General features: G+C 32.4%; 2 protein-coding genes across 8 annotated transcripts in view; one reads left to right on the plus strand and one right to left on the minus strand.

The window, feature by feature from the left end:
* LOC129244192 (protein kinase C) overlaps positions 1-493 on the minus strand; it is a 44,222-nt gene extending 43,729 nt beyond the window's left edge. For 3 of the 7 annotated variants that reach the window (XR_008582366.1, XM_054881872.1, XM_054881806.1), the window contains exon 1: positions 325-493. The gene's annotated coding sequence lies outside the window, so the exon portion shown is untranslated. Of the gene's footprint in view, positions 1-37; positions 181-279; positions 298-324 lie in introns of those variants that run through there. The other 4 variants (XM_054881829.1, XM_054881854.1, XM_054881861.1 and 1 more) reach the window with 4 other exon arrangements.
* A 2,022-nt stretch (positions 494-2,515) lies between these two features.
* LOC129249626 (protein KRTCAP2 homolog) lies at positions 2,516-3,265 on the plus strand. The gene is made up of 3 exons (XM_054889376.1): positions 2,516-2,651; positions 2,727-3,030; positions 3,088-3,265. The coding sequence occupies exons 1-3, from the start codon at positions 2,648-2,650 to the stop codon at positions 3,209-3,211; spliced, it is 432 nt and encodes a 143-aa protein (XP_054745351.1). The 5' UTR covers positions 2,516-2,647; the 3' UTR covers positions 3,212-3,265.
* The last annotated feature ends 9,498 nt before the right edge of the window (positions 3,266-12,763 follow it).

Below are 12,763 nucleotides of genomic sequence, written 5' to 3' on the forward strand. Positions count from 1 at the left end.
ATTTTCAAACTACGAAAACGATTTCCAAATATCTTACATTTTCTCTTACTTTCTCAACATACTTATCTTCTTTACTCTTTTACGCTGTCCTTCTTTTATAAAATGCAAATTCCAGCACAAATTCTATAATTCGCACTGGAAGAATTTTCCAACGGAAAAACTTTTTCTTCTTACTATTTGCACAAAATGTGGGGTGCACAAAAGATGAGGAAAATGGGTAGAGAAAGAAGCAGAAAATGGCAAGAAGTCAAATATAAAAATCGTCTGCGAAATTTTCACTTTTTTAATACACCACTCAACACAATTCCATAAATTTTTAATTACTTCGTTGGTATTCCACTTGAACTTGGTTTTGTGCTTAATTTTGTAACTATTAGGTTTTATTTTCCACTATGAATTTAATTTTGAATATGAAATACATGAATTTTCTTCACGTCTATGAATTTTGGATTTTCAGCGAATGTGGAGTAAAGCGCAATGAATGGAATTTGTATTTCCATTAATTGGGAGCTTATTACAGATTTGCATGTGGAGCTTTTTGTAAAGCAAACATCTGTCTACCAAAATAATCTGTGGTAATGCTGTGATGCCATGTTACTATATTATTGCAGCGATTTTTGAGGCATTTTTTAATCGATAAATGAAGGTGGATTTGTGGAAAATAAATGTTGGAATGAAAATAAGCAAATTGCTTATGGTAAAAGCCATTGTGAAGAAGCTCCAGCAAAGAAGGTGTTCGTGGGCGAAGTCCAGGGGAGCCGACGCAGAGGAAGACCAATGCTCCGGTGGAAAGACCAGGTGGAGGAAACCCTATGCTCGCTTGGTGTACAGAATTGGAGAAGGCGCGCGCGGAGCAGAGGCGCCTGGAGAGAGCTAGTGAGGTCGGCCGTAACTCGGTAACGGGTTGTTATGGCCACCTAAGTAAGTAAGTAAGTAAAAGCCATTGTGAGTACGAATGTATTTTGCTAAATCAGCACGAACTCGTGGCAAAGCTTTTTAACCATTTCTAAGCGAAAGTAGCAACTCTATAAGCGCCTGCCATTAATTTTTTTTATTTTCTTGCGAGTGATAAGACAAGTCCGAAAGATATATATGTGTTTGGTCAGGCGCCTCCTCCAACTTGTTTCACAAGTGGAGGGGCCTACAGTTTAAGCCGACTCCGAACGACAGATATTTTTTATGAGGAGCTTTTCCATATCAAAATTACACTCGGAAATTGGCCATTGCCTGCCGAGGGGCGACCGCTATTAGAAAAAGCTTTTGCATTTTGCTGTTTCATGCACAAAGATTCGAACCTGTGAACTTCCGAATGGTAATCACGCACTAACCATTCGGCTACGGTGGCCGTCGAAAGACTCTTCATGTTAAATCATCCAGAGGACATTAATGTTCTCTGCATCATCATACATAAAAGCTTAACCAAAGAACATAGAATGATTAGAAGCTGCAGTTCCGGTTCGTTCCTCTTAAATGCAAGCAAACGCTGCATTATTTCCACATTTAGCTAAATTTGACTCGAATTTTCGAAAAAATAATTAATTCGTACATTATTTTACCGCATCATTCCAACGTTTTTGTGCGAATTTTTTTAGCCTCGTGAATCGAGGTTTTCATCTACTCAATTTTGGCTTTACTATAAATAAAATAAACTTTATTTGACGTAACATCTTAATATATGTTTGGGTGTACATAAAAGACAAAAGAAGTGTCATGTAATTCCATTGCTTTTTATAACATCTCGCCTAAAAGTATGCCTTGAAAAAGTTGTTGTACACTCATAAGCCCATGCACAATATTTTACAATAAGAACAAGCATATGGCACTGAAAGTAAAATGCATAATTAACCCTTTTGCATCATCGACGGCATAATCCACGAACAAAAACTCTCTTATCATCAAGAATGGAATAGTTCACGCGAACAAAAGCTGTATCTTATCGCCAGCAACGCAATAATCCGCAATAAATTATTTTCTGGTTAAAGCTCGAGAAAAATAAATAATTTTGGTACTCCCGCAATATTCCTTGTCATTAGAACAAACAGTAAACGCTCTGCCGACGCCAGGTATTTTGAGAACATCTCACATTTCGAGCGTTGTTGCAAATTCAGGCTTAATAAACGCCGCACCATTAACACATTTCGAAAAATCAAAGCTGATTTAAGAACGAATATGAACGCAGCATAACAAGATTCGAGCAAGAAATTTTATAGTGAAGTTGAAACAATTACTTTCGGCATACACTGCAAATTTTAAGTTTCGAGTTATGATGGACTTAATAGAAAACCATAAGTTGTCACTCTCGCTCATTTAAAATCTGATGGTCTTTTCGTCTGGAGTTTGTGCAAAAGCGCATTTGCGTATATTTTCCAATGTTGAAAATAAAAACAACAAAAATATTTTGTATTGCAATGGACTTGCCATCAGTCATGTCAAGTGCATACAGACACCAATGAAAATATTAAAAAAAAGTATTATTAACCTGATAAGCGGGTATTGGATGATGTTATCCACTATTTCATTTCACTCAATGCAACCCTGTGTTTTGTTTTCAATAGTGGAAGCTAAGTCGGCTTTTTGGTAAAATTCAACGTATGCATTTTCTATTAATTTGTAAATTAAATTGAAAATCACATACTGCATTTTAAAAATGGGTAAGGCAATAAAACCACAGGAAAAATAACACAATTTATTAAGTGCATTTCTGCTTCATATATTCACGAAAACAGGGGCGGAAACCAAAAGTGGTAGCAGTAATCTCGTCTCGGCTGTGATCTCCTGCATACTCAGCTTGGTCATATTCGCTACAATGCGCTTCTACTCCGGCTGGCTAACAGCTACACAAATGAATACAATTGTTGGTGGCTTCGTGGGCTCGTGGTTGTTTGTCTTTGCGTTGACCGCCGTGTCGAATGTGGAAATGCTTGTGTTCGGCAATGATTTTCAAGCTAAATTTATACCAGAAATATTGACTTGCCTAACGCTGGCTACCGTGGCTTCCGGTGTGGTGCATCGAGTTTGTGCCACGACATGGTGAGTACTGAATTTCACTCAATCGCTGCATTGATTTGTTTATGTTTTCCATTTCAGCATTGTGTTTTGTATCGCTGCATTGTATTTTGTAAATCGCATTTCAAATAAATATCACAACAGAGGTACCAGCGCCGTGGAACAAGCACCTGTTCGCCGCGGTGGTGGAAAGAAAAATAAGTAGAGCTCGAGTGAAAAAAGAACGTATTAATTAAAATTTATAAGTTATATGCAATAAGAGTAGCCTTTTTTGGTATTGTCATGGCATTCAGGTAATGAAAGAAAACGAGTATTTCTATACTAAAAGTTTGGATTTGTTTTCATTGGATTAAATATTTTGTAAACAATGAATTATTTGAATAAATATCTTGCAGAGTGTCAAGTATACTGAAATTAATTAGTATGATTTATCTAAGGCACTAATCCATGATAATGTATGAGAATGATGAGAAATTGGAGCGCAGTGGCATACTGGTATATAAGTTCGATACGCATTTCACTGCGAAATTAAGCATACAAATTGCCAATGACGTTTCAATAGTTTTCCACTTTTATATGACACCAGCATCCACTGCTGCAATGGAAGAAATTAATTAGCACCCTGCAACATCTCTGAAAAGCTACTAATGTGTATGTTTGTAAGTATTTGCCCAATGATTTCTGCTCATATCTTTAGTCCTGCCATAAGTTCTGTTACAAGTTAAGTCCATTATAGATATGAAACTATAATATAATATTTTTTTTAAAGACGTTAATTTTATTTAATCATGTAAATATTAAAAAAAAATTTAATTTTGATTCGAAATGGTCACAATTGGCTTTTACACGTTCCCATGACAGTCGGTTCTACGTTACCGGAACGACCCGGATTTATATTCGGCCAAGGGCTGTCACTACAGCAGCATTCCCCGTGCATGTATGGATAATATTTATGCTGATACAACAACAACAACAATACAAGCCTTCAAACGATTTGGCCAATCGGCTATTGCAGCACGCACGGTTTTCATGGATATTGAAGTCGCTGCTCGAACCAAAGGTTGGTTGGAGACTTTCAGCTTTTTTGTGAGGTCTTTGACAGGCCATGTTCTCCAATTCTAAGCACAAACTGCAGTCCAATGGATTCAGATCTGTACTTCCAGACGGCCAATCTTCTGCGGCTATGAACCCAGAAATATGGTTTTTTAATAACTGCTAGATGGTTTTTGCGTTACGGGCTGGAGCGAAATCTTGCTTGGAAGATCCAACGTCCTTCGTTGAAGAGAGTACTGTTCAACTGCTTCACCATGCCTTCTAAGATATCCTCCTGGTACACTTTTGTCCCGCCCTTAACTCCTTTTTCGTAGAAATGAAGACATGTAACACCTTTACAAGACACTCCCCACCGTTCATTACGGAGACTGGACCCTTGGAACAACATTTTTTGCGGGCTTAGAAGTAGTAGCATAGATTTTGTCCTTTTGATTATTAAAAACTTGTTCAACAGTGCAACTTTTCTTACATCTATATCAAAATTTTTCAGCATTTCTCTTCTTCTCTTGGGTTTTCCCCTCAACTCCGAGACTGCTTCCGTATTGCTTCGAGATAGAGGTCCAAGACGTCGTCCTAAGAAGGACACATTCACTTACCTACCCTGCGTCCAGAGTCGCCTGTTTTGAAAAACATTTGCTTAATGCACTTCACAATAAGTTTCCATTTCACGCCTTTTTTTCGATACTAAAGGGTGGTTAAGTGGTTAAGTTGCAAGGGCCAGTGTGGATTTGAAATAAAATACAATTTTTTAGAAAATTATTGTCATTTCTCTTTATTATGATAATATTGACTCAATTACATATGGAACAAAATATCGGCCAGATGGCCGTCGCGGCCTCGGCGGCACACCTCCGATGGTCCAAATTTTCGATGACGCTGAGGCATAATTGGGATTCTATGCCGTTAATGTGCCGAATTATCTCATCCTTTAGCTCTTGAATTGTTGCTGGCTTATCGACGTACACCTCAAAGAAAGAAGTCCAGCGGAGTCGTTGACGCTTAGGTGTTGTTCACATTCAACATCGGCCCTTGAAATTTAACAACCCTTTATATCGGCATTCCATTTTTCTTCGCCTATCATCATTTGCTCGATTATTTCTTCCGGTGTACAATTTATTCCGGTAAACCAATAGCTCGTTGCAGAGCTGCTCTCTCTATGTTCACCTCTCGCATTTGAAGAAGGAGTGCTACGCATCATCGTATTCAGTATCTCCATAAATGCAATTTGCTAGTGTCACCATAGGAGCCCATCCTATGGCAAATCAAACGCAGAAGGTGGCGATGGATACGTCACCCGCTTCGAAACCCACCAGATAGCATTATGAGAATGGTTCTGAACTGGAACCCGCAAGGAAGCAGAGGTCGCGGTCGGCTAAAGATCACTTGGCGAAGGTCGATGTTGCGGGAACTTGCAGATGCCGACATCAAATGGGCAACAACAGCCCAGAACTGTGTACGATGGAAGAGTCTTGTTGTTGTTGTTGTAGCAGCATAAACAATCCCCATACATATACTGGGAATGCTGCTGAAGTGACAGTCCTTGGCCGGGTCGTTCCGGTTACGTAGAACCGACTGCCGTGGGAACGGTCGAGTCTTGTCGAGACGCTATGCTCCCGAGCGGAGTGAACAAGGATATAAAAAAAAATGTTCACCTTACCCATTCGCCACAAATACTTGCAAAAGGACCCGTGTGTGGACAAAAACTGTCAGAGGTAATAATAATAGTTAACTTCACCGTGCTTTCTTTCTACCCACTTTTTTAAATCGGGTATTAAATCTATCTACCGCCCATCTACCCCACTGTTCAGAGTTCCATCTTGCTTGCCAACGTGTGAGTCAAAGGTAGTAGTGGAAGTTAGTCGTTCTGTTATGGCAGTCATAAATAATAACAACTTTATTTTGTAATGTTATTTTTTCTTGTAATTTTTATAATTAAATTTATTAAGGGTTTTCATTTTACTTTTTCATTCATTCAATTATGTCTGTATATCCTGCACTTATTAGCATGTACGCATTTTAAATAATCGTTTAGTATTTTTTTCGTTAATTTTTTAAGCATTCTTAATATTTCTTGCCCATTCAAGGTTATATTTTTGTAATCACCTTTTTTTGTTTTTGTGTTTTTTTTTGTTTTTTGTTTTGCTTTAGTTTCTTTTATTTTCGTATGTGAATGCTTTCTATTATTAATATTATCTTTATTTCCATTTTTGTTTTTGGTTTTAAGTGTTACCAGCTAATATATATATATATATGTGTGTTTGTATATATATGTGTGTGTATGTACGTATGTATGTGTGCATACATATCCTTCTCCTGTAATACATCAAGTTTTATGCTTTCATTAATTTGTTTTGCTGGTTTTCATTATTAATCATTGCGATTTTCATATATTTGTTTTTTTTTTTTGTTTTTTTTTTTTTGTTTAGCATTTTTCACTGACACATACATTTACATGACTAAAAACATTAACAACTACACCTACAATCGTCGGTCGCACTCTGACTTAGTCCTCATTTCTCCGTTGAATTAGCTTTTTTGTATTTATGTTTTATCTGCCTCGCATGCACACATTTTATACTATGTGCTAGTGCTACTTGTATACATATGTATGTATGTATGTATGTACCTACATATTTCGTTAATGACGCTTCCAACGTCCCTTGCTCAAGCTTATTACAGAAGTACATACAATCAACGGTTTTGAATACGCTTTCTACTGATTTTAAAAATTCATGACTGCATTTAAATTTGATTTTTTTCGTTATACTTGTTTTCTTCTATATTTTGTTGCTTTAAATATTCTGACTTAAAATTTTTAGTTTATAATTTGCATTTGACATATATTTAGATTTACAAACTACCAATATGCAATTGTAGGGAAATAAATAAAAATAATAAAGTTTAATTTATTGCATATTATTTATTATTTATTAATTATTAATTATTAATATTATTTTCATGTTTTAACGATCATTTTTTAAACATTACTTCACTTATATTAAGTACCTGCTAGGCATTGTTGTTTTTCCGTATGCACAATTCACCATTTATTTTGCTTTGTATACTTTTGGCTGTGGCTTCTCTCACATAGGCACATCCACAGCAAATGCCTATTCCCCTATGTATGTATGTGTGTATATGTGTATATACATATGAATGCCCCCTTTCATTGAATTCAATGCAGTCATTTGTGACTACCTTAACGCGCTCTGTTATATTCTCAGTATTCCAAACTCTATGCTGCGAGCTTTGAGTCGCCATCGAATAGTACGAAACGAGTCCCATAACCTGAACCCGAATGAGTTGAACGAATTCTATTTGTATGTGTGTCCGTCAGATAGGTTGCAAATTTACATTAAATATAAGCCGATTTTTGTTTATTATTTGTAAGCTTGCACATTACATTACCGCATAGCGCACATACATTTGAATATATTTTAACACATAATTCATTTTCCTAATTTCCATGCTTACACGATGTGTATTATCAGTTTTTTATTTACATTTTCTGCGTTGAAATATATTAGCTCCTCATCGGATATGGAATATATTTTTTACTTATGCACAAAAAATATTTATTGTTTTTTATATACAATAATTTCTATAACAAAAAGTGTTGCAGATAAATAGTCGTACATAAACGCAGCACTGGCTATGATGCCATAGTACGAGTATTAGTGTTTTCGTTTGTATTTTTTTTTTTAAATGTATAAAAATAATCTCAACGAAAAATGTCTTACCAATTTTTTCGAGTATATTTCCTGTTTTGTGTTGAAACATCTACTTATGTATGCATAAGTACGTACATAAATGAGATCTCAACCATGATTGTGCATATTTTTGTGTTTACTCGTGTCAAGTGAAAAAGTGCGTGGCGTGGTAGGCAAATAATTGTATGAATGGGTTGCCCAAAACAGGAATAAAGCAGAACCTTACGACGAGATTGGCAACGACCCGGATATATCGTTCGTTTGCCAGACGAATGTCACGAATCGAAAAATTCAAAATTTTAGTAAAATTAATTCAAATTTTCCATAAGTTTTCATGCCTTCACAAGTAAAAGTGAAGTCACATTTTCATCTATGCGTAGGTATGGCCATGCATTTTTTACACAGCATAAAAAGAGCAGATGGTAATTTCGGCATATTTACATACATAAAAACGTTTCTCTTTTTGGATTCTGATACTTTTGCAGCAAAGGAGCGATGTGTATAACCGCCCAAAACCATTTCGATTATTAGGAGAATTTATGCTGTTACAATAAAAAAAAACAATCCCTCTTTTGTAAGGTATAAAACTGGTTAGCTCGCAAAAAAACCTTAAATTAAAATGGAAATGATGTTCAAGGTGGCGCAAAATTAATCATCCAAAAAAAATTAAAAAAAAATTAATTAAAATAACGGCATTCGACAGTAAAATGAAACAAAAAAAATTAATTAAAGTAAAATGAAACAACATAAATTGAAAAAGTAAAATAAAATAAATTAAAACACTAAAACAAGAATGGAATAAAAAAATAAAATTGAAAAAACGTATTAAAATAAAAGGATTAATTAAAAGAACAGCATTTGACAATAAAATAAAATAAAAGAAATTAAAAAAGTAGTTATGAAGAAAATAGAATAAATTAAAATGCGTTAAAAAATAATAAAATTGAAAAAAAAGAAAATAAAATAAGAAAATAAATAAATAAAAATTAAAATAACGGCATTTTACAATAAAATGGAATAAAATAAATTAGAAAAGATAAATAGAATAAATTAAAATATATTAAAAAAAATTAAATTGCAAAAAGAAAACCAAATTAAAAAATAAAACTAAATAAGAAAAGATAAATAGAATAAATTGAAATATATTAAAAAATAGTAAGATTGAAAAAAAGAAAACCAAATAAAAAAATAACTAAAAATTAAAATAACGGCATTTTACAATAAAATAAATTAGAAAAGAAAAATGGAATAAATTGGAATATATTAAAAACGGAATAGAATAAAATAAAAAAAAAAATAACGGCGCTTGACAATCAAACGAAATAAAATACATTAAAAAAGTGAATATTAAACAACATAAAATAAAATTAAATTAACATAAACTAAAAAATAAAATAAAAATACAAAACAAAGTAGAAGTATTAAAAAAACAGAGTAAAAAAATTAAAAAAGAAATACATAAAACTAAAATTATATTACAAAAACCTAAATGAAAGAATAAAAAAAATTTAAAAAGAAATAAAATAAGCTAAAATAAAATAATTAGATAAAAATATGGCATTTAAAACAAAATAACATAAATCCGAAATCTTAAATATAAAATAATATAAAAAATTATGCAAAATAATAGAGAATTTATTTATTCAAAAAAAAAATTAATTAATTAAAAAAATAGTAAAACATAAAAAAATTAAATTAAAATAAACTAAAAAAATAATAAAAATAATACAAAATAAAATAGGAGTATTAAAAAAAATAGAGTTAATAAAAAAATTCGAAAAATAAGAAATATATTACAAAAAACTAAATAGAATAGAATAAAACAAATTAAAATAAGTTGAAATAAAAAAATTTAATTAAAATATGGCATTTGACAATAAAACGAAATAAGATAAATCCAAAAAAACTTAAATATGAAAAAAATATATAAACAAATAATGCAAAATAAAGTAGAATAAAAGCGAAAAAAATTAATTAATTAATTTAAAAAAATACAACATAAAAAAATATTAGTAAAATTAAAAACGAAATAAAATTATTTTAGCTTATTTGATTTCTTTTAAATTAAATTATTTTAGCTTCTTTTATTTCTTTTAAATTAAATTATTTTAGCTTCTTTTATTTCTTTTTAATTTTACTAATATTTTTATTTTATTTATTTTTATTTATTATTAATTAATTAAATAAAAAGTTTTAAAGTAAAAGTTTTAAATAAGATTAAACAACGGCATCTGACAATAAAACAAATATACATAAGTTAATAAAGTAAAATAAAATAAAATAAAGTAGTAATTAAAAATAGAGTAAAATAAAAGGTAAAAAATAGATTCAAAAAAATGTAAAATAATAAAATAAAACAAAAAAAGGAGGTTAAATAATGGCATTTGACAATAAACGAGGTGAGATAAATTACAAAATAAATATAAAGCAAAATAAAGGGAAATAAAGTAAAGTAACATGAATTCAAATAATACAAATAAATATAAATACCTATAATAATAATAATATTATATAAATAAAATAAAATAGAATCAAATAAAAATATCAAATAAAATAAAAATAAATCAAATAAAATTAAAAACAAATTAAAATATACAAATAATTGTATATAATAAAAAAAGCATTTAAAGAAAAGCATAAAAGAAATAAAATAAGAAATTAAATAAATCATGGCATTAGATCTGCAATATCACATTGAAGCTTGCAATTGTGGAAGCCCACTCGTTCCTGATTGCCACATTCATATATTTTGTGAGCGAAAAAGATTTGATGAAATGTTTACCATAAGGGGCAAAAAATGTTTTTGATTTTAAGATGAATATAAAATGAAATAATATCCCGTCCGTTATTATTATGCCAAGCAAGGGATAGAAAGTCAGATTTGCGGTTTTGACACAGCCGCGTCACACAAATACGTGATTCAAATTTTAAATCACTGCCGCTGAAAGGGATAACGGGCGCTTTATTTTCGACTTTACTTCGACTTGAAATCAAACAAATTCTGCAATCATTGAATGGGACTCGGCAGATCAATGAAGTACAAAGTGGCATCTCCATTATTGACTGGCGTAATTCCGTTTCCACGCCAGTCGAGTTTACGTTACTAAAACCACGCGGATTTACGTTAATCCTGCCAGTTGCTGTCAATTCAGCAACATTCGTTAAAATTTGTATTACATTGGCCTACATAAAAAAATTATCTATGGCTTTAATTCAACATTGAAACATAGCGATTAAAAGTTTATGCAATGAAGAGTGTTGAAGAAGAAGAACTTACGAAGGACTGTGATTCAGCCCATTAGTGCCTGATGGTTGTTGAAAAACTCATGCAACAGTGTTTACGTAAAAATGCCCCTTCCCACGGCCGCCGGTTGGTTCTAAGTAACCGGAACGACCCGTATTTCTATCCGGCCAAGGACTATCACTTCAGTAGCACTCCCGGTATATGTGTGGGAAATGTTTATGCTGCTACAACAACACAGTAATAATACCATGCCTCGAATGTGAGAAAAGGTTTTTTTGTTTTCAAAATTCTAAGCGGGCCATAATTCTGATTATTTGGCGCTCTTTCTCCAAGTTAAAAGTGTCAAGTTTTCTATATTGGATAATAAAGATTCATTAAATCTTTAATTAAATGAAAAATTCTAAGAAATTGTTGGTGAATTTTTTTCGAAAGCATCACCTACCGCAATTCGTAAAGGAAACTAAGGGCAAATAGAGTAGTTGATAAATAGGCCCGGGAGCGCTCTGAACCCCTAAAACCTACAATATTATGTATGTAGACGTTTTCTCAGTTTATGCGCATTGTTTTCATTTAAAAAATATGTTCTTTATTTTGTATGCATACAATCATTATTTAAAATTAGAAAATTAAAATAATATTTTTAATAATAATAATAATACAAAAACTAATATAATTATTACCAGCTAAAAGTTAAGCAATTTATATAAATTAGTGTTTCTTTTTTTTTTCTTTTTTTGTTTAAATAAAGCAAACATAAATCTGTACTTATACTCATTCAAAATTCAATTCAACATCATTTTCGCAATTTTATCAATATTTCATAATCAATTAGTACATTTATTTATTATTTGCATTGGTTTTCACACTTTTAATACATTTCCAATGCAATCCTTGCATTTATATGCCTTTCGAAAAAAAACGAAAAAAAAATGAAAAAATTCCAGCAACTAGCCCAGCAGCAGCAAATTTGATTTTAACTGACTTTCACTTTTACCCTAATAATCAAATGAGGAAAAGGGGCAATCAAAGGCTGTCTCATGCGCAGCAAGTCGGTGCTGTCGTGAGAGCTGAATGAAAATTCTTCACTAAACCTTAATAAAACATTTTTGTTTTTTAATAATTTACAGAAAATATACAAACTACAGTTACTAATTTTACAGTATGTGCTGGTGTGGGGAAAAAATCCAATACTCAACCAAGTTTATGTGATAAGCTACTTAACGCTTCTCAGCTTTCGCTACAATGAAAGTGCAAAGAGCGGTTCAACATAAAGTCAGTGCGAAGGTTTGAAAGCCACCAAGTCAAGTTTGCGTTTTAGAGCTGCAAAGAGTATGCAGTTCGAAATTGTAAAAGCTGTCAAGTCGAGTACTCTGGCAAAACACATGAACGCTTTTGGTCGAGAAGCGAATAAAGCCTACAGGTGACGTTTTTGTGTTCTAAGTTGTGGGCAAATAAATTATTGAAGCCAGTTTTTGAAGTTTACAAAATTTTTACAAAAACAGACAACCTACTCGCAGCACTGGTCTCTCACTCTCTCTCTCTCTCCCACTCTCTCTCTCTGAGGGGGTTTGGAGGCGCATCCGTTAGTTTGTTTGTTTGAAACGGTTTTTGTTCTTTCTTTCTTTTTGCATACCGGAGAATGCCTTCCCCTGCGCGCTGATTTGTATGTACTACGCCGCTTATGCACATACCCATATATGTATGTGTGTGTGAAGTTACAACGCGCTGCCACGCGTAATGTGTTTTGTAT

This window comes from Anastrepha obliqua, chromosome 1 (assembly GCF_027943255.1).
Source record: "Anastrepha obliqua isolate idAnaObli1 chromosome 1, idAnaObli1_1.0, whole genome shotgun sequence".
Classification (NCBI taxonomy): Eukaryota; Metazoa; Arthropoda; class Insecta; order Diptera; family Tephritidae; genus Anastrepha; species Anastrepha obliqua.